Below are 23,290 nucleotides of genomic sequence, written 5' to 3'. Positions count from 1 at the left end.
TTAAACTGTACTTTATTATTTGCATTTCATAAAGTTTGTATACTTATAAAAGTTTAAAACTCTGGTAAATGTCAGAATCTAATTTTTTTAACTGAGGTATAATTGATGTCCAACGTTATTTTAGTTTCAGGTATATAACATAAGGATTCAATATATATGATCACCACAATAAGTCTCTAGTTAGCATCCTTTACTATGTAAAGTTGCAAAGCTTTTTTGTTGTCTCTTGATGAGAAAGAGCTCTTAAGATCTACTCTTCAGCAACTTTCAAATACACACAATTCAGTATTAGTAACTGTGGTTGCCATGCCATTACATCACCAGGACTTAATACAACTGGAAGTTTGTACCTTTTGACCATCTTTACCCATTTTGCCTACATAACCATGTTCCACAACCCCTAATATGTGCTCTATATCTATTAATTCAGGTTTTTTGTTTGTTTTTTTAGTTTCCACATCCAAGTGAGATCATGCAGAATAGAATCTAATTTCTTTTAAAAGTAACCAATATGTAGAACAGGAATGACTTTTTAGACTTTCAGCTTATGCTGATGAAACTTGTGACTCACTCAGAAGTTGTTCCTTTATTGCTGTTTTAGTGTTTGTACAAGAATATGCCTAAGGATTGATTTGAAAAGTGGAGATTACAAATGATTTGGTATAGACCAACTTTAGGAAGTCTGAATGCTTTAAACCACATTTTTATAGATTAGTTAGCTGGCTCTTGGAACATACCATAAAACACATATCTATTCTTTATCATTAGATTACTCTAAATAAGCTTCTGCTGTATGCACCAAATGGTGAGTGATATCCTGGGTACAGATTGTGCCAATTTTGTGAAATTCAGAAAATGTTAAGGAACATTGTTTGAATATAGTGGAAGTGGTAGGCTTAGGCCATCTGGCTGTGTGGAAAGTGCCGCGGAATAGGCACAAATAGGTATTTTTATGATGATAATAATAGAGGATAACAAGTGGGCCAACTCTGAAATAAACATTTCTTTTGATAGTAAGACTTCAAATTTAAATCTTAGAAAATAGTGCTAGTGATAGGAGTTCACATTAACTGCTCAATAACTATAATAACTTTTGTAAGAAAATGATACATAACTGCTAAGGGTGCAGCACTTAGTAAATGTTGAAAGGAGAGGGATTCCAGACTTTGTAGGTTTTATAGTTAATTTCTTAGCTAGACTGCTGGAAGCCCAACTCCATGTTTTCAGTGTGGAGCTTAGGTTGGGGTTCTTCCAGCGCTGTGATGATCTGCCTCTGCACTTGCGTGTGTATTCTCAAGCACTTCACAGAGAAGCTTGCTGCCAGAAATGGGGTTGAACATGAGTGACTTCAAGAGCAACTGTTTTACTCTTATTCTCAGCTTTCTTGTGACTCCGCTGAGTCATTTTGCTTAAATTTGAGAGCAGCCTGCCCTGGGCACTTAGGACTTGGTTGCAAGCACTTCTGGCTTTCACCTTATTTCTGTTGCCCACTTAAACTTGATATCATATCTAAGCATGAACAACAAATTCCTTTTTTTTTTCTTTTTTGCTTATCAAATTGCAATAATTATGAGATTATTATTCAGAAATTTTATTGAAAATGTTTATTTTTGGCCCTTTACTTTTACTAGAATATACCATTAAGTGACTTGAGTTCAATTCTAGGCTATAAATTATTTCCAGGCTCCATATTTATACAAACAGTGCAGTTTCCTGTATGTATCTTTCCCAGTGAGCCACGGCCTTTCTGGAGATGAGGTGCTTTATGATACATTCTGAACTCACCATTTGTTCAGTTGAACCTAGTTTCTCTCTTTTTTTTTTTTTTTTGGCCAGTTTTCTTCATTTCTTATAAGTAATTATCTTTCTAAATATGTTCTTAACATTCATCCATTATATATATATACATACATATACTATTTATGGTGTGTACTTACCATTAACTTAAACTTGCATTGTCCTCTCATATCAAGGTATTCATTTTCATCAAATATTCTTGTTCGTTTCATGTTCTTGAGCCTTCCTGCCTGATTCAACCTGGACTTGTTGCCTGCTATACCTGTTGAATAGCTATCTTTTTAAATTCCCTTTATTTCCCTTGAATTGAATCTTCTGTTTTCTGTACTTCATGACTTCCTCTTGGTTCATTCCTCCATTTTGGTGGGGTACATTCTCTGGAGGCATCCTGAGAAAGGGTATTAGGAGTAAGTTTTGAAACACTGATGTCTGGAAATGTCGTCTTTGTTTTGCTCTCACATTTGATTGGTAGTTTGTTTGAGTATAAAATTCTAGGTTGTAAATTATTTTCCTTTAAAAGTTTGTGCTGTCTTTTTCAACAGGTTCTCCTATTATTTTTAAACAGTCTAAAGTCGTACTGGTTCCCGATTCTTTGTGTGACATTTTTTTGTTGTGGTGGTTGTTTTTTCTCTCCTTCTAGAAATGGAAGATTGTGTCTTTTGTCTCTAACGTTTTAAAATTTCATGATGATCAGCTGTGATTTGGTTCTGTTTTAATTCATTGTATTGGAGCTTTTCAATCTGGCAACCAAGTTCTAGGAAATTTTTCTGAATTATTATTTAAAGTTTGGATGTGTAATTCTAAATTCAAAATTATTATTTTTTATTGAAGTATAGTTGATTTACAATGTTGTGTTAATTTCTGCTGTACAGAAAGGTGATTCAGTGGTATATATACTCACATTCTTTTTTTATATATTCTTTTCCTTTATGGTTTATCACAAGATATTGACTATAATCCCTGTGCAATACAGTAGGACCTTGTTTTTTATCCATTCTACATATAATAGTTTCCATCTGCTAATCCCAAACTCTAATCCATTCCTCTTCCAGGCCCCCTCCTCCTCAGCAACCACAAGTCTGTTCTCTACATCATGAGTCTGTTTTTATTTCATAGATAAGTTCATTTGTAGGCAATGGCACCCCACTCCAGTACTCTTGCCTGGAAAATCCCATGGATGGAGGAGCCTGGTGGGCTGCAGTCCATGGGGTCGCTAAGAGTTGGACACGACTGAGCGACTTCACTTTCACTTTTCACTTTCATGCATTGGAGAAGGAAATGGCAACCCACTCCAGTATTCTTGCCTGGAAAATCCCAGGGATGGGGGAGCCTGGCGGGCTGCCGTCTATGGAGTCGCACAGAGTCGGACACGACTGAAGTGACTTAGCAGCAGCAGCAGCAGCAAGTTCATTTGTGTCGTATTTTAGATTCCACATAAAAGTGATATTATGTCTTTCTCTTTCTGACTTACTTCACTTAGTATGATAGTCTCTAGATCCATCTGTGTTGCTGCAAAGTGGCATTATGTCATTTTTTTTAATGGTAAGTAGTATTTCATTGTATATATATGACATAACTCAATTATTTTTTTGATAATTTATCTCCTTTTTATAGCTCTATTATTTGAGTTCTTGAATCTTCTGGACTGATTATCGATCTTTCTTCTGTGTTACCCATCTCTTTACCATTTTTGCTTTACCTTCTTGGAAATTTTATTACCTTGATTTTCTACCTCTTTTTTTAAAATTTTCATTTCTACTATCATGGTTTAATTTATGCAATTTTTGATTGTTTTCTTGTTCTCTGAATGTTTCTTTTAAAATAACAACATACCATTCTTAGTTCATGATTCTCTCTTTATTTCAATATTCTCTGTTTAACAGGATATTGTTAACATTTTCTTCTACCTGTATAGGTTCCATTCCTTCTGGTATTTGTTGGTTGATTAATTAGTTGTTTATTTCAGTGTTTACATTTCATGTTAGAATCATTTCATGCATCCAGGTTGGAAGCGTGAGACAGGGTGCTCAGGGCTGGTGCACTGGGATGACCCAGAGGGATGGGATGGAGAGGGAGTTGGGAGGGGGGTTCAGGATGGGGAACACATGTACACCCGTGACAGATTCATGTCAATGTATGGCAAAACCACTACAATATTGTAAAGTAATTAGCCTCCAATTAAATAAAATATATTAAAAATCTTTTTAAATCTGTCTGATCATTTTTAAAGACTAAGAAACTAAAACGCTGGTAGTAAGCTCTGTGTAGTTGGATGTGGCTTGCAGATTATGAGGTAAACTGTTGTGTGAACTCGATGGTCCATTTATGGGGAGAATTCCTGCTATATGCTGTCTTTATAATTTTTCTCTTGGGCTTGTGAGATTCCCCAGGGACTCTTTCCGCTTTCTGACTGGCTAACAATGTTCTGTGAGCTCAGTGAGGACAGCTGGGAATCTCAACATTCAGTCTGGAATCATTCTCTAAATCCTTTGCTTTTTGTGGTACTCTTATCCTTCACTGTGCCTGAAGCTGATTCAGATACCTGTGTTTTACCTTCTCCAGAGACTAAAACTACAGTTGACCCTTGAACAACATGAGTGTGAATTGTGCAAGTCCTCTTACAGTAGATTTGTTTCAGTAAATATGTACTACATTACTAAGTGATCCATGGTTGGTCGAATCCATGGATATAGAAACACAGATATGAAGGGCTCACTGTAGAGTTCTGTTCAGAGTTTGACTGTGTGGAGGGTCAGCACCCCTAACCTCCACACATTGTTCAAGGGTCCACTACAGTCTTTGTAGGGTAGGAGAATAGTGGCCCTTTAGTGACATGAGTGCAGTTGTGCAGTAGTTTGATCATTCTTTTGCATTGCCTTTCTTTAATTGGAATGAAAACTGACCTTTTCCAGTCCTGTGGCCACTGCTGAGTTTTCGAAACTTGCTGGCATATTTAGTGCAGCACTTTCACACCATCGTCTTTCAGGATTTGAAACAGCTCAACTGTAATTCCATCATCTCCACTAGCTTTGTTCGTAGTGATGCTTTCTAAGGCCCACTTGACTTCACATTCCAAGATGTCTGGCTCTAGATTAGTGATCACATCATCATGATTATCTGGGTCGTGAAGATCTTTTTTGTACAGTTCTTCTGTGTATTCTTGCCACCTCTTCTTAATATCTTCTGCTTCTGTTAGGTCCAGACCATTTCTGTCCTTTATTGAGCCCATCTTTGGATGAAATGTTCCCTTGGTACCTCTAATTTTCTTGAAGAGATCTCTAGTCTTTCCCATTCTGTTGTTTTCCTCTATTTCTACCACACAATTGCACTCATCGCACATGCTAGGAAAGTAATGCTCAAAATTCTCCAAGCCAGACTTCAGCAATACGTGAACCATGAACTCCCTGATGTTCAGGTTGGTTTTAGAAAAGGCAGAGGAACCAGAGATCAAATTGCCAATATCTGCTGGATCATGGAAAAAGCAGGAGAGTTCCAGAAAAACATCTATTTCTGCTTTATTGACTACACCAAAGCCTTTGACTGTGTGGATCACAATAAACTGGAAAATTCTGAAAGAGATGGAAATACCAGACCACCTGACCTGCCTCTTGAGAAATCTGTAGGCAGGTCAGGAAGCAACAGTTAGAACTGGACGTGGAACAACAGACTGGTTCCAAATAGGAAAAGGAGTACGTCAAGGCTGTATATTGTCACCCTGCTTATTTAACTTCTATGCAGAGTACATCATGAGAAATGCTGGACTGGAAGAAACACAAGCTGGAATCAAGATTGCCAGGAGGAATATCAATAACCTCAGATATGCAGATGACACCACCCTTATGGCAGAAAGTGAAGAGGAACTCAAAAGCCTCTTGATGAAAGTGAAAGAGGAGAGTGAAAAAGTTGGCTTAAAGCTCAACATTCAGAAAACGAAGATCATGGCATCTGATCCCATCACTTCATGGCAAATAGATGGGGAAGCAGTGGAAACAGCGTCAGACTTTATTTTTGGGGGGCTCCAAAATCACTGCAGATGGTGACTGCAGCCATGAAATTAAAAGACGCTTACTCCTTAGAAGAAAAGTTATGACCAACCTAGATAGCATATTGAAAAGCAGAGACATTACTTTGCTGACTAAGGTCCGTCTAGTCAAGGCTGTGGTTTTTCCTGTGGTCATGTATGGATGTGAGAGTTGGACTGTGAAGAAGGCTGAGCGCCGAAGAATTGATGCTTTTGAACTGTGGTGTTGGAGAAGAGTTGAGAGTCCCTTGGACTGCAAGGAGATCCAACCAGTCCATTCTGAAGGAGATCAGCCCTGGGATTTCTTTGGAAGGAATGATGCTAAAGCTGAAGCTCCAGTACTTTGGCCACCTGATGCAAAGAGTTGACTCATTGGAAAAGACTCTGATGCTGGAAGGGATTGAGGGCAGGAGGAGAAGGGGACGACCCAGGATGAGATGGCTGGATGGCATCACTGACTCGATGGACGTGAGTCTGAGTGAACTCCGGGAGTTGGTGATGGACAGGGAGGCCTGGCGTGCTGCGATTCATGGGGTCGCAAAGAGTCAGACACGACTGAGTGGCTGAACTGAACTGAACTGAGTGACATGAAGAGGAATAGGGGATTGAGGGATTTAATTGCATAAGTCACTTTCAGCCAATTGTTTTCTCCACTCCCAAAACCCCAGCTTCCACTTTCAAAGATAATTTGTGCCCCCAATTCCTGAGTCTTAGGATTCTGGGTGTAACTCAAGTTGAGTCCTAGTTTTCCTCATGGCAAGCTTAAGATTCAAATACCTAGAGTCTTCTAAGTCAAATTACCGTTAGTTTGTTTACTTTGTAGCTTCTAAGAGATTATTGTCATTGTTTTTTCTCCTAATTATTCTTGAAGTTTCATGTCTTTTAAAACAGTCTTGGACTATAGCTTCAAGACAGGGAAATTAGATGCACTTGTTTAGCCCACTTTTTTTATCCAAAGCACCAATAGTATAAATTACTCACATTCATATTACAAAATTACAACAGTATCAGTTCAGTCAGTTCAGTCGCTCAGTCATGTCCAACTCTTTGTGACCCCATGAATCGCAGCACGCCAGGCCTCCCTGTCCATCACCAACTCCCGGAGTTCACCCAAACTCATGTCCATTGAGTCAGTGATGCCATCCAGCCATCTCATCCTGGGTCGTCCCCTTCTCCTCCTGCCCCCAATCCCTCCGAGCATCAGGATCTTTTCCAATGAGCAGGAGTATAAATAAAGAGTAAAAAGTCTCCCTTTATCACTCTTTGGCATATCCACTATCCAGAGATAACTAGAGAAAGTTAAATTATACTTGAACTTCTGTAGAATAACAAAAAAATTTAAAGAATCACAAATGAAATTTTACTATGTAAAATAGATAAATGGTATATAGTGTAAAAATATACTATATACAGTTATAAGTTGAAATTATGAAGTTCCATATTAATCTGTACATTAGTATTTACAGATGTATTAGTTTTTTAACTGTCTTATAGTTGTACACTGAATGAATTTTTCCTAATATCTCAATTTCTGCTTATTTGTTTTTTATTCATCTTTTTAATATTACCAAAACTACTACTATAAATATTCAGATACAAACACTTTTTTTACTACTTGTAAGAAATATTCTAAAATTCTCTAACATGAAATTTTGTAGTCAAAGAGTGTTACACTTTGTATTACAAATATATGCCAGATTGCTTTTCAAGAAGGTTATGCCTCTACTGCTGCTGCTGCTGCTGCTAAGTCGCTTCAGTCGTGTCCGACTCTGTGCGACCCCACAGACGGCAGCCCATTGGGCTCCGCCGTCCCTGGGATTCTCCAGGCAAGAACTCTGGAGTGGGTTGCCATTTCCTTCTCCAATGCATGAAAATGAAAAGTGAAAGTGAAGTCACTTAGTCGAGTCCGACTCTTAGCGACCCCATGGACTGCAGCCTACCAGGCTCCTCCATCCATGGGATTTTCCAGGCAAGAGTATTAGAGTGGAATGCCATTGCCTTCTCCGATGCCTCTACTAATAGTATATAAAAGTATCATTTTTCATACTCAGTGTGACTTGGCCCTTATCATACTTTTAAATCTTTGACATTCTGATGAGTGAAAAATGCCATCTTGTCATTTTAATCTGCTTGTCTTAATTATATGTGAGGTTAGTTATGTGCTTATTGGACATTTTTTTTCCTATGAGTTTATTCAGATCATTTAGCCACTATTCTTTGAATTATTCATCTTTTCCAATTTGTAAAATCTCATTATACTTGAAAGAATTTTGACCTTTATCTCTTAAATATTTTGCAGATTTTCCCCAGAATTATCCTTTTTATTTGTGACATTGTTTACTGTATTTTTATGTGATCAGCATATTTTAAAATGAAAAAATACTGAACAAGCATTGGTTTTCCTATCCTTGCCTCAAATTTTCTTTATAGCTTTACCTTATAAAGTACTTAAACTATTGATTTAACATTTAGGACATATCAACAATACTTTATTTCAATTAACTCATTTATGGAAGGGGAAGGCAGTGGCAACCCACTCCAGTACTCTTGCCTGGAAAATCCCATGGATGGAGGAGCCTGGTAGGCTGCAGTGCATGGGGTCGCTAAGAGTCGGACACGACTGAACGACTTCACTTTCACTTTTCACTTTCATGCACTGGAGAAGGAGATGGCAATCCACTCCAGTGTTCTTGCTTAGAGAATCCCAGGGATGGGGGAGCCTGGTGGGCTGCCGTTTGTGGGGCTGCAGAGAGTCGGACATTACTGAAGCGACTTAGCAGCAGCAGCAGCAGCATTTATGCAATAAATTAAAATGTTCTTTTATTCTAATTTTAAAAAGACCACTAACTGAATTTCATTTTCATGTATCTTATGCTATTTAGGTAAAAGATATTTCTCTTTTCAGTGTTCTACGCAAGAGTTCTTCCTGATTGTCAAAACCCTGTATCACTTGAAGTCAGAATTTCAAGCACTAATACCTGCTGTGAATTCCCATGTTGAGTCAGAGTTGCTCCAGACATTTATTTTAGATATTCCTGAACTCCTCAGTCCAGTGGAGCATTACTTAAAGATACTCAATGAACAAGCTGCCAAGTAAGTAGCAGACCCTTAGTTCTTCCTTTCTAGTAGTGAAAGTAATGTATTTACCATTTGAAATGTGGATACTTAAGCTTCCTTTAAATTAATAGTAGAAGTTGCATATAAAACTAGAAATGTGATTGAATACTAAAGGCTCTGTATTACAGCTGGAATTAACCCTTAGCATTTAGTCAATTCTGTCATACAGAACAAATATGGTATTTCCTCAGGTATCAGATGATGAAGTCCAGGCTGAGCAAGCAGTAGCAGTTTATTAATCCAAAAGTAGATGGCAGATGGCATCTTGTGCTTATTTGCTAGATAGCTGGAGATGGTCTGCTTTATATGTAGAAACTGCAGAAGTAAAGTTATCCTTTAAGGGGTAGTCATTTTACATTTTATCCCACAAAGAACTTTATGTATAAGAAAACAGATTTGAGAGTATTTTCATTTGTATTTATTTTCTGAATATACAACAAATGTTGAATTCCATCTCCTGGTTTCATCATGACAATCATGAACTTCCAAAATGAAAGTGATGTTAGGGTAATTTTGTCTGTCTTCCAAGAAGTTAAGAAACTTACCCATAAATATTTATAGAAGAGCTGGGATTAGAATCTTGTTCTCCTGACTTCCTACTCTTTGGTCTTTCATTATGTTTTTTAAAAAATATTTATTTATTTGACCATGTCAGGTCTTAGTTATGGCATGCGGGCTCTTTTAGTTGAAGCTTGTGAGGTCTAGGTCTCTGATCGGGGATCGACCACTGGACCCCCTGCATTGGGAGCATGGAGTCTTAGCCAGAAGACACCAGGGAAGTCCCTTTCATTATGTTCTGAAAAATAATTGGTAATTAGTATGAGTAATATGGTTAAATATATGTATTTGCATTTTTTCATTTTTTTTAGGATTGGGGATAAAACTGAATTATTCAAAGACCTTTCTGACTTCCCTTTAATAAAAAAGAGGAAAGATGAAATTCAAGACGTTACCAACAAGATCCAAACACATTTGCAAGAAATACGAAAAATACTAAAAAATCCTTCTGCACAATATGTGACTGTATCAGGACAGGAGGTAATATTGAAATACTTTTCTTTTACATTAATTTTCTTCAATTGGAAAAGCTATTTTAAAGTATAAATAAATATCTGATGATAGGATGAAAGTTTTTTTTTTCCCCAGATTTTCTGTTTTATTCTTTGGAAATACATTGTAATACCTTGTTTTGATAAAAACTTTCTTTTAATGGCAGTATTTTGTTTGCTTATTTAGTTTCTTGGTAGAATCATGGATCTTAATGTTACATATATTTTAGTATTATCTATTGAAATTATATTACAGGAAACCTTGACTATGGTAAATAATAACTTTAAATAATTCATTTCCTCTAGAAGAGAGGAGTTAGTCTTTGACTCTCAGTCTGCAGATGATAAATGATACAAAGTGAACCATCTACACTAATTGGATCATATAGTAATTAAATGACAAGGCTCTATTTGACGGAGTATAGCTGCTAAAAAAAAAAACAAACACAAAAACAAAACTACAGCAAACACCTACATTTCGTGAATCTTCCATAAGATTATGGTGCTGTGTAGGAAGTGTTTTTTAGTATGTGTGTTTCTGTTTAAAATTTAATATTAGTACCTGAATAAGAACCAAATTCTACTTGTTTAAATAGCAAATTGGGAAATTTGTGAATAATTTCTATAGGATGAATATTTTATTCAGAATTTTAAAAAATAGATATTTTTCTAATGGGGAAAAACTTAATTTTAGATCAGTTTTAAACATATTTGCATTGCTTTATTTAGCCAAAAGAGTGTTATTCTGTATGATTATTTGAAGAAGACACTCTATAATAAATTATAATCTTTTATTAAAATGTTTATTAATATACTGTTGATTAAGTCAGCCTATCTTCTAAATGAAATTAAGATGTTATACACATTGCATAATGGATTCTAAATAGAACTCTGTATGACAAAAAAATGATTTCATAATGTGTATACTTATTTTCACTCCTCCCCTGAACTGGCAAATACCAAATCCCTAATTTTATCTCTTGATTTCACTATATAGTTCAGTTCAGTCACTCAGTTGTGTCCGACTCTGTGACCCCATGAACTGCAGCGCACGAGGCCTCCCTGTCCATCACCAACTCCCAGAGTTTACCCAAACTCATGTCAATTGAGTCGGTGATGCCATCCAACCATCTCATCCTCTGTTGTCCCCTTCTCCTCCTGCCCTCAATCTTTCCCAGCATCAGGGTCTTTTCAAATGAGTCAGCTCTTCCCATCACGTGGCCAAAGTATTAGAGTTTCAGCTTCAACATCAGTCCTTCCAATGAACACCCAAGACTGATCTCCTTTAGGATGGACTGGTTGGAACTCCTTGCAGTTCAAGGGACTCTCAAGTCTTCTTCCAACACCACAGTTTAAAAGCATCAATTCTTCTGTGCTCAGCTTTCTTTATAGTCCAACTGTCACATCCATACATGACCACTGGAAAAACCATAGCCTTGACTAGATAACTTTTGTTGGCAAAGTAATGTCTCTGCTTTTTAATATGCTGTCTTGGTTGGTCATAACTTTCCTTCCAAGGAGTAAGCATCTTTTAATTTCATGGCTGCAATCAGCATCTACAGTGATTTTGGAGCCCAAAAAAATAAAGTCTGCCACTATTTCCACTGTTTCCCCATCTATTTCCCATGAAGTGATGGGACCAGATGCCATGATCTTCGTTTTCTGAATGTTGAGCTTTAAGCCAACTTTTTCACTCTCCTCTTTCACTTTCATCAAGAGGCTCTTTAGTTCTTCACTTTCTGCCAAAAGGGTGGTGTCATCTGAGGTTATTGATATTTCTCCCGGCAATCTTGATTCCAGCTTGTGCTTCTTCCAGCCCAGCGTTTCTCATGATGTATTCTGCATAGAAGTTAAATAAGCAGGGTGACAATATACAGCCTTGATGTACTCCTTTTCCTATTTGGAACCAGTGTGTTGTTCCGTGTCCAGTTCTAACTGTTGCTTCCTGCCCTTCATACAGGTTTCTCAAAAGGCAGGTCAGGTGGTTTGGTATTCCTATCTTTGAGACTCTACAGTTTATCATGATCCACACAGTCAAAGGCTTTGGCATAGTCAATAAAGCAGAAATAGATGTTTTTCTGGAACTCTCTTGCTTTTTCAATGACCCAATGGATGTTGGCAATTTGATCTCTGGTTCCTCTGCCTTTTCTAAAACTAACTTGAATATCTAGAAGTTCACGGTTCACGTATTGCGGAAGCCTGGCTTGGAGAATTTTAAGCATTACTTTACTAGGGTGTGAGATGAGTGCAATTGTGTGGTAGTTTGATCATTCTTTGGCATTGCCTTTCTTTGGGGTTGAAATGAAAACTGACCTTTTCCAGTCCTGTGGCCACTGCTGAGTTTTCCAAATTTGCTGGCATATTGAGTGCAGCACTTTCACAGCATCATCTTTCAGGGTTTGAAATAGCTCAACTGGAATTCCATCACCTCCACTAGCTTTGTTCGTAGTGATGCTTTCCAAGGCCCACTTGACTTCACATTCCAGGATGTCTGGCTCTAGGTGAGTGATCACACCATCGTGATTATCTTGGTCGTGAAGATCTTTTTTGTACAGTTCTTCTGTGTATTCTTGCCACCTCTTCTTAATATCTTCTGCTTATGTCAAGTCCGTACCATTTCTGACCTTTATTGAGCCCGTCTTTGCATGAAATGTTCCTTTGGTATCTCTAATTTTCTTGAAGAGATCTCTGGTTTTTCCCATTCTATTGTTTTCCTCTGTTTCTTTGCATTGATTGCTGAGGAAGGCTTTCTTATCTTTCCTTGGTATTCTTTGGACTCTGCATTCAAATGGGTATATCTTTCCTTTTCTCCTTTGCTTTTCGCTTCTCTTCTTTTCACAGCTATTTGTAAGACTCTTCAGACAGCCATTTTGCTTTCTTGCATTTCTTTTTCTTGGGGATGCTCTTGATCCCTGTATCCTGTACAATGTTACAAACCTCATTCCATAGTTCATTAGGCACTCTATCAGATCTAATCCCTTGAATCTGTTTGTCACTACCATTGTAAGGGAGTTGATTTAGGTCATACCTGAATGGTCTAGTGGTTTTCCCTACTTTCTTCAATTTGAGTCTGAATTTTGCAATAAGGAGTTCATGATATGAGCCACAGTCAGCTCCTGGTCCTGTATAGAGCTTCTCCATCTTTGGCTGCCAAGAATATAATCAATCTGATTTCATTGTTGACCATCTGGTGATGTCCATGTGTACAATCTTCTCTTGAGTTGTTGGAAGAGGGTGTTTGCTATGACCAGTGTGTTCTCTTGGCAAAACTCTGTTAGTCTTTGCTCTGCTTCATTCCGTATTCCAAGGCCAAATTTGCCTGTTACTCCAGCTGTTTCTTGACATCCTACTTTTGCATTCCAGTCTCTTATAATGAAAAGGACATCTTTTTTTAGCTTTAGTTCTAAAAGGTCTTGTAGGTCTTCATAGAACCATTCGACTTCAGCTTCTTCAGTGTTACTGGTCAGGGCATAGACTTGGATTACTGTGGTATTGCATAATTTGCCTTGAAATGAACAGAGATCATTCTGTTGTTTTTGAGATTGCATCCAAGTACTGTATTTCGGACTCTTTTGTTGACTGTGATGGCTACTCCATTTCTGCAAAGGGATTCCTGCCTACAGTAGTAGGTATAATGTTCATCTGAGTTAAATTCACCCATTCCAGTCCTCCTTAGTTTGCTGATTCCTAGAATGTCAACGTTCACTCTTGCCATCTCCTGTTTGACCACCTCCAATTTGCCTTGCTTCATGGACGTGACATTCCAGGTTCCTATGCAATATTGCTCTTTATAGCATCGGACTATATAATTATGACCTTGCAGTGTGACAAGTGACCTCAGCACCACTGTTTTGGTGTATTTGTTGGAAATGAGATGATCAAAGTTGCTTAATATATTAATGAAAATGTGTGGTAGAAAAGTGGTTACCTGGTATTATAGTGGTGAAATCCTCCAGTTCTACCGTTTACATGCTCTGTGACCTTGGAAGAATCACCTCTGAAGTGAGACTGCTACAAAGACCAGCTGAGTTAAAAGCATGAAAGTACTTTCTAATCATAAAGCACTCTGCAGGTATTATTCATTTAATAATAGTAATATCGTTACCTTTTGTTGTGCACCTGTTAAAGTTCAGAATGGTACAAAGTGCTTTACTTATGTTACTGAATCCCTGTAACAACACGAAAGGGTTTTTTCCAGTTTTTCAGGAAAGAAAACTCAGACTTGACATAATATAGTGAGATAAGTTGCCCACGTTAGAACCTTATTTCCAGCCCAGGTCTCCCTGTTCCTGATGTTTATACCATGTTGTCATTTCACTCAACTCACAAACAGTGTTAACACAAGGGATTATCAACATCATAGATTTCATTTGATAAAATCCAGGCATTTTAGAGCTTGTACTATTTCAATTGAAATAAAACGTAAGGTTTTGAAAGACAGCCCTAGATTCAGTTGGAGTTTTAAAGTTAAAATGGGGAAAATTATCAAAAATTCATAATGGATAGTAGATTAGCATTGACAGTATAGCATTGACATTTAAGAAAAAGCACAGCATGGAGATCAAGTAATTGGATTACAAAAGATTATCAAGGAAGGTAAATTATCTAATTATTCTTAACTTTTACTAAATTAAGGTGATGACGTTGAGACAGGAAATTTTTTAGTTTTTAACAAAAGGATAGATTCTTTTTTTTTTTTTTTAACCTCTAAAGTCTTGATAGTACTTCATTCGAATTGAATGTGTGCTCAGCTTTGTCTGACTCTTTGCAACCCCATGGACTGTAGCCTGTCAGGCTTCTCTATCCATGGAATTTTCCAGGTAAGAAAGCTGCAGTGGGTTACCATTTCCTTCTCCATAGTACTTCATTATAGAATCACTTTTATAATATTTTTTTTGGAATTAGTGATGCTGTTCATTCAAACATCAAATAAACTCTAAGTAGCCAGCATTGTTATAATCAAGTTCTGTTTAAATATTTGTACTAAAGGTATCAACAAAATTTAGAGATATTTAAAGGAGTAGAACCGACTTCATCAAATATGATTACCTCTGAGAAGTGAAGGAGCTGGGAGGGAAAACTCTTGTATTATGTATATGTGCTTCTTATTTTATACCCTTCTGTTCTAGCTGAAAGCTTATTTCCATACATATAACTTTTGTAATATATGTTAAAAAACCTGTTGTAATAGCCCTGTGGGGTACGTGAGTTTGCTAGTAAAAATAAACTATCAAACCAGTGTTACTTTTTGCTCTATTCATTTTTTTCACTTTGTTCCCAGTTTTTATGTACTCATGAGAATACTAAGCCTTACTGCCTATGGGGAATTATTGTGTCTGACTCTGACAGTATTCCTGAAGAAGGGAATGGCAACCCACCCCAGTATTCTTGCCTGGAGAATCCCATGGACAGAGGAACCTGGCAGACTATAGTTGATGGGATGGCAAAGAATCGGACACAACTGAGTGTCACACCTTCATCTGACAGTATTGTTTTAGAAAATAGTGAAAGAAAAAAAATCCTGGAAAGACGATAATGAAAGTAGAAATTTACATAGCTTTACCTAGTTCATTGTTTCTGTGATAGTGTCTCTCTTGTTTTATGTGTGGGGAGAATTATATCTCAAGATTGAATCACATATGGAATAGGGGTGATACTTAGATTTGGGACAGTTTTGATTAGTAGTTTTCTTAAAGGAAAAGGAAATAAATATTATTGGAACATCTTTAGAAAACAATTTATTAATTTACAGCATGCAGCATATCCAGATATCTGCTTAGCATGATTGAGACATGAAAAGCATCTAAATAAAAAATATTTGTGAATTCTTAAGAAACAATGAGAAAGAGGGGAGAATAGGAATGGGTGAAGTGTGGCCTTGGAGAGAAAGAGAGCAGTTTCTGAAATGAATGAAGAATTTCAGCAAACCTAACAATGATTCCAGCTCAGTGATTTCATGGGCCATAGTTGGAGTAACAGTATCTGACGTTTAACCAAGACAGAACTGGATCCCAGCAGAAGAATATGAGAGATTGTTAGAATGAATCTGGACGTACGTTTCACATCAACATCTAAGAAACAAAGTCACAAACCATAGAGCAAGGAAAGTTTCTATGAGAACTCTAAAATTTCTGAAATACATGTTAATTTCCAATTTTTGTTAGTTTCTTTTAGCAGTAAAGTCTCTAAACAAAAGGCTTGTTTGCTCATCCTTAGAATGTTCATTGAAAAGAAATAGAAAATTTCCTATCACATAACTAGGGTAGAACAGAGAAAAACTGCTAGTTGGTGACAATGCTGAGGAGAAACACCAGAGGACACATAGGACCAGCACCTAAGAAAGTGACCCCAGGAGTTTAACAAACAGGGGGTCCACGTGGCTTTCCTGATTCTCACTGTTATCCATCCAGTATTGACTCTGCAAATGGCTTGCCTGAGGAGCTGTGGTCCTTAGAGTAGACCCTGGATACTTTAAGATTGAATAGTTATGGTCTAAATCAGCAGTTCCCAACCTTTTTGGCACCAGGGACCCATTTTGTTGAAGACAGTTTTTCCATGAACCAGGGTAGTGGGTGGTTGGTGATGGTTTCAGGATGATTCAAGTGCATTACATTTATTGTGCACTTTATTTCTGTTACTAATACATCAGCTCTACCTCAGATCATCAGGCATTAGATCCTGAAGGTTGAGGACCCCTGGTCTAAACTGTTGCCAGAGTGCTCCAAAGGAGTGTGACCAGTGGTGGTTAGTAACGTGTATTCAGTTCAGTTCAGTTGCTCAGTCGTGTCCGACTCTTTGCGACCCCATGAACCGCAGCATGCCAGGCCTCCCTGTCCATCACCAAGTCCCAGAGTTCACTCAGACTCACGTCCGTCGAGTCAGTGATGCCATCCAACCATCTCATCCTCTGTCATCCCCTTCTCCTCCTGCCCCCAATCCCTCCCAGCATCAGAGTCTTTTCCAGGGAGTCAACTCTTCGCATGAGGTGGCCAAAGTACTGGAGTTTCAGCTTCAGTATCAGTCCTTCCAAAGAAATCCCAGGGCTGATCTCCTTCAGAATGGACTGGTTGGATCTCCTTGCAGTCCAAGGGACTCTCAAGACTCTCTTCCAGCACCACAGTTCAAAAGCATCAATTCTTCGGCGCTCAGCCTTCTTCACAGTCCAACTCTCACATCCATACATGACCACAGGAAAAACCATAGCCTTGACTAGACGGACCTTAATCGGCAAAGTAATGTCTCTGCTTTTGAATATGCTATCTAGGTTGGTCATAACTTTTCTTCCAAGGAGTAAGTATCTTTTAATTTCATGGCTGCAATCACCATCTGCAGTGATTTTGGAGCCTAGAAAAATAAAGTCTGCCACTGTTTCCACTGTTTCCCCATCTATTTGCCATGAAGTGATGGGACCAGATGCCATGATCTTCGTTTTCTGAATATTGAGTTTTAAGCCAACTTTTTCATTCTCCTCTTTCACTTTCATCAAGAGGCTTTTGAGTTCCTCTTCACTTTCTGCCATAAGGGTGGTGTCATCTGCATATCTGAGGTTATTGATATTCCTCCCAGCAATCTTGATTCCAGCTTGTGTTTCTTCCAGTCCAGCGTTTCTCATGATGTACTCTGCATATAAGTTGAATAAGCAGGGTGACAATATACAGCCTTGACATACTCCTTTTCCTATTTGGAACCAGCCTGTTGTTCCATGTCCAGTTCTAACTGTTGCTTCCTGACTGCGTACAGATTTCTCAAGAGGCAGGTCAGGTGGTCTGGTATTCCCATCTCTTTCAGAATTTTCCACAGTTTATTGTGATACACACAGTCAAAGGCTTTCTTCTTCTGCATAGCTTCAGTCATGTCCGACTCTGTGCAACCCCATAGACGGCAGCCCACCAGGCTCCCCTGTCCCTGGGATTTTCCAGGCAAGAACACTGGAGTGGGTTGTCATTTCCTTCTCCAATGCATGAAAGTGAAAAGTGAAAGTGAAGTCACTCAGTCGTGTCTGATCCTTAGCGACCCCATGGACTGCAGCCTACCAGGCTCCTCCGCCCATGGGATTTTCCAGGCAAGAGTACTGGAGTGGGATGCCATTGCCTTCTCCATCAAAGGCTTTAGCATAGTCAATAACGCAGAAATAGATGTCTTTCTGGAACTCTCTTGCTTTTTCAATGACCCAGCGGATGTTGACAATTTGATCTCTGGTTCCTCTGCCTTTTCTAAAACCAGCTTGAACATCAGGAAGTTCATGGTTCACATATTGCGGAAGCCTGGCTTGGAGAATTTTGAGCATTACTTTACTAGTGTGTGAGATGAGTGCAATTGTGCGGTAGTTTGAGCATTCTTTGGCATTGCCTCTCTTTGGGATTGGAATGAAAACTGACCTTTTCCAGTCCTGTGGCCACTGCTGAGTTTTCCAAATTTGCTGGCATATTGAGTGCAGCACTTTCTCAGCATCATCTTTTAGGATTTGAAATAGCTCTACTGAAATTCCATCACCTCCACTAGCTTTGTTCGTAGTGATGCTTTCTAAGGCCCACTTGACTTCACATTCCAGGATGTCTGGCTCTAGATGAGTGATCACACCATCATGATTATCTGGGTCGTGAAGATCTTTTTTGTACAGTTCTGTGTATTCTTGCCACCTCTTCTTAATATCTTCTACTTCTGTTAGGTCCATACCATTTCTGTCCTTTATCGAGCCCATCTTTGCATGAAATGTTCCTTTGGTATCTCTTATATTCTTGACGAGATCTCTAGTCTTTCCCATTCTGTTGTTTTCCTCTATTTCTTTGCATTGATTGTTGAAGAAGGCTTTCTTATCTCTTCTTGCTATTCTCTGGAACTCTGCATTCAGATGCTTATATCTTTCCTTTTCTCCTTTGCTTTTCGCCTTTCTTGTCACAGCTATTTGTAAGGCCTCCTCAGACAGCCATTTTGCTTTATTGCATTTCTTTTCCATGGGGATGGTCTTGATCCCTGTTTCCTGTAACCTCATTCCATAGTTCATCAGGCACTCTATCTAGGCCTGATGATCTAGGCCTTTAAATCTATTTCTCACTTCCACTGTATAATCATAAGGGATTTGATTTAGGTCATACCTGAATGGTCTAGCAGTTTTCCCTACTTTCTTCAATTTGAGTCCGAATTTGGTAATAACGAGTTCATGACCTGAGCCACAGTCAGCTCCTGGTCTTGTTTTTGCAGACTGTATAGAGCTTCTCCATCTTTGGCTGCAGAGAATATAATCAGTCTGATTTCGGTGTTGACCATCTGGTGATGTCCATGTGTAGAGTCTTCTCTTGTGTTGTTGGAAGAGGGTGTTTGCTATGACCAGTGCGTTCTCTTGGCAAAACTCTATTAGCCTTTGCCCTGCTTCATTCTGCATTCCGAGGCCAAATTTGCCTGTTACTCCAGGTGTTTCTTGACTTCCTACTTTTGCATTCCAGTCCCCTATAATGAAAAGGACGTCTTTTTTTGGGTGTTAGTTCTAAAAGGTCTTGTAGGTCTTCATAGAACCGTTCAACTTCAGCTTCTTCAGTGTTACTGGTCAGGGCATAGACTTGGATTACTGTGATATTGAATGGTTTGCCTTGGAAACAAACAGAGATCATTCTGTCGTTTTTGAGATTGCATCCATGTACTGCATTTCGGACTCTTTTGTTGACCATGATGGCTACTCCATTTCTTCTGAGGGATTCCTGCCCGCAGTAGTAGATATAATGGTCATCTGAGTTAAATTCACCCATTCCAGTCCATTTTAGTTCGCTGATTCCTAGAATGTCGACATTTACTCTTGCCATCTCTTGTTTGACCACTTCCAATTTGCCTTGATTCATGGACCTGACATTCCAGGTTCTTATGCAATATTGCTCATTACAGCATCGGACCTTGCTTCTATCACCAGTCACATCCACAGCTGGGTATTGTTTTTACTTTGGCTCCATCCCTTCATTCTTTCTGGAGTTATTTCTCCACTGATCTCCCGTAGCATTTTGGGCACCTACTGACCTGGGGAGTTCCTCTTTCAGTATCCTATCATTTTGCCTTTTCATAGTGTTCATGGGGTTCTCAAGGCAAGAATACTGAAGTGGTTTGCCATTCCCTTCTCCAGTGGACCACATTCTGTCAGACCTCTCCACCATGACCCGCCCGTCTTGGGTTGCCCCCCGGGCATGGCTTAGTTTCATTGAGTTAGACAAGGCTGTGGTCCTAGTGTGATTAGATTGACTAGCTTTCTGTGAGTATGGTTTCAGTGGGTCTGCCCTCTAGGGCATGGATTTGAATTCAGAGCTGCCATGCTGCATAGTTATGCTGCATAACTTAAGTACACAATTCTAGCTGGCTGCCCAGAGACCTCATTGAGGCGGTTTTAGCTTCCTTTCAAAATTTCCACTATCATTTAGGCAGTAATTTCTATGGAGCTCTGTGTTATATGTATTATTCCCAAATGTTAATGGTCTACTGTGGTCCCAAATTTTGCTGTTTGCATTTGGCTTATCTCCTCTCACAATTATTGTATAAAAACACCAATATGTTTTCTCATAGAAGATTTCCAAATATTTAAGCAGAATATTTTTTAGCATACTCTTAGAGAGACTTTATCTTTCTCATTAGTGATGTTTATTTTGTTATTTTTTCCCCCTCAGTTACTTTTTTTTTAGCCAACGGAGAGACTTTTTAAAATTCTTTTCTTTAACTGGATATGTCAGATTTGAAATTGTATTAATTTCCTCTATACAAGAGGACATCATTAGTTGCAAAATCATTGCTAAGGATAAAAATTCTTAAAATTAACCATTGATTCCAGTTATAATGAATATAAAAGCTAAAGTGTTTCTATTAACAGAAAAGTAAACTCAAAAGCCAGGCTGGTACTATTAATAATATGCATGTTATAAATACCTAAATGTTGTAAAACATGTGACTAAGTTCCTATAGTCATCTCAAAATTAATGGCAACTACAGAATTTCTGGGTCCCATCCCATACAAAATAGGTGTATTTTTATTTAAATGAAACATTGAATTTCACTGTAATAATACAGAAATGTGAGCAGGAAGAGGAGGTGATATATAATTTATGTGAAAAATGGAAGGTGTGATAGAAGTAGTGATTTCATTTACTTCCTGGCTGGTTTCAGAAAAGCTTGTAGAGTACAGTTGGATCTGTAATAGTTCATATAAATGAAAACTTAAAGAAAATACTCATGAGAAGAAATCTCTTCCTTCCTTAATTGCTGAGGGGTTAAGTGCTTTGTGTGATGATACTTTTAAAGGACTTAGGTTTCTTGGATAAAAGCTATTATAATAAATCCTGTTCTGTTCAGAACAAGGGATTGACCATATCTCAAACTGATATAATGTCTAATAATAAAATATTCTAAAATTTTATGTATTTAGAGGTTCAGTCTTATTACTGAGTCATAGAATTCTTAAGATAAATGCTACTAATTAATGAAATGAATGAAAAAGTTCATTAAGGAAAAATCACCATTTGTAGTATGAACGTAACAGTGTTACAGGTATTAAATCATCAGGTTATATCTTTTATTACAACCTTTTTGCTCAGTACAAAGTGTACTTTTTCCTAAGTTTTGAAACCCTAATTATTAATAATGGTTATACAGACATATATGAACTCTCCCAATAACAGTGCTAGATTTATTTTGAATGTTTAGAATGATATTTGCTAGACTATCACAGCACAGTTTTGTGGAATATTTAAAAATATAATGGCTGATCTTTTAAATATCTAACCTTTATTTGTATTTATTTTAGTTTATGATTGAAGTAAAGAATTCTGCTGTATCTTGTATACCAACTGATTGGGTTAAGATTGGAAGGTAAGTTTAAAAATACATGTTTTTTATTATTCATATAGATTATAATAATAAATTACCTTCATGCTTCTGGACTGTTAAAAGCACATCCTTGACATTAAAAGCAGTTCTTGCCCTTCAGTTTCCTTGTGGAACTTTTAATTAGAGAAATAATTATCTTAAACTCTTTTAATCATTGATTTTTAAACATTTTGTCCAAAAGGTATCTTATTTGTATATATTTGTTTTCTTGTTTTGTGAATTACTATTTTATCCTTATACTTCAGAGTACACTTTAAACCCATGAAAAGAGAAAGTTGCAGAACCTTCAATTATAAGATTAATTTGGTTGCTTGAACTTCTTGAGGAATGCTATACCTGACATTTCTTTTAAGAAGCTGACATTTCATTTTCTGCCTCACTGAGCTCTGCCTTTCTTTATTCTTAATGCTTTCCATGGCACATAGTTATACTAGTTCTTTACATGTTCTTTTTAAAAATTGTGTCTTGAATTCATGAAAATAATCAGAAACAAAATTAGAGAACCACAATGAGACCCTGCCTTTTCTTCTTGGTTAGGCATTAATCCTCATGAGGTGACTCATTAAAGAAGGAGTTTTAGAGAAATGTATTTCCTCTTGTGAGTGGTACTGTTTCTGAAGTATTTATTACTACTGTTAGTATGTTTGCATCAACTTGGATGAAAATGTTACATTTTCCTAACATAGTAGAATAGGGACTAGTAGCTGGTGATGGTATGAAGGAATGCTGTTAAGAGTGGAAGGAAATTTTGACATGATTTTGACATGATGTGTGAATGATTATTAATTTATTATTTTAATAAAAAACCCTGTTATCCATGGCCACTATCAAAGGATCCTGAAAGCATAATCATGGGTTTCTGTAGCTCTAATACCATCTTTTTTTTTTTTTTTTTTACCAGAAGCTGTAATTGAGTTTCAGATATTGTTGATTATAGGGATGTTTTCTTTTTGTGCAGGCATTCTTTCCTTTATCAGTTTTTGTCCTATACTACAGCTAATGAATGGTAATATACTTTATGAAGAAAAGTTACTAGAAATCGTGTTAATCTGTCTAGAATAAGCACTGAAATGTCTCACTAAATGAGTTTTGTCAGAAGAAAAAGCTATGATTAATATGTTTGCATAGAAATCTAGATAACATACTTTAAAAGCAATAAGCAAGGCATAAATCAATACCAGCATCTTTTCAATATTTCAGTGATATAAATCAAATGAATAAATGTGGTTGGGAAGGTATTTTTTATCTGTTTAGCCACCAGAGCCTTGACAGGAGTAAGTTAAAATATCATTAGTCAGATTTCGAATGCAAAAGGCTCATTTTCAGTAACTTGCCAAATTAAAGATAATTGTGACCGTGTGTTAACAGGAGTGAGTGTGCAAACAGAGATCAGAGTACACTCTGTCATCACCTACCTATCACTCAACCTTGACCTTTTCTTCTTAAAGTT

The 23,290-nt window shown here is 37.5% G+C and overlaps 1 protein-coding gene across 1 annotated transcript in view; it reads left to right on the top strand.

Annotated features, from left to right (window-relative positions):
• Positions 1-23,290, top strand: part of MSH3 (mutS homolog 3) — a 195,013-nt gene that overhangs the window by 96,093 nt on the left and 75,630 nt on the right. The window contains exons 14-16 of the mRNA XM_040239436.1: positions 8,724-8,911; positions 9,805-9,973; positions 21,758-21,822. Of these exons, the coding sequence (XP_040095370.1) occupies positions 8,724-8,911; positions 9,805-9,973; positions 21,758-21,822 (422 nt within the window). The remainder of the gene's footprint in view (positions 1-8,723; positions 8,912-9,804; positions 9,974-21,757; positions 21,823-23,290) is intronic.

Source organism: Oryx dammah, unplaced genomic scaffold, assembly GCF_014754425.2.
Source record: "Oryx dammah isolate SB20612 unplaced genomic scaffold, SCBI_Odam_1.1 HiC_scaffold_5, whole genome shotgun sequence".
In the NCBI taxonomy this organism is placed as follows: Eukaryota; Metazoa; Chordata; class Mammalia; order Artiodactyla; family Bovidae; genus Oryx; species Oryx dammah.
The sequence above is the reverse complement of the archived record's forward strand: the minus strand, read 5'-3'. Positions and strand labels throughout refer to the sequence as shown.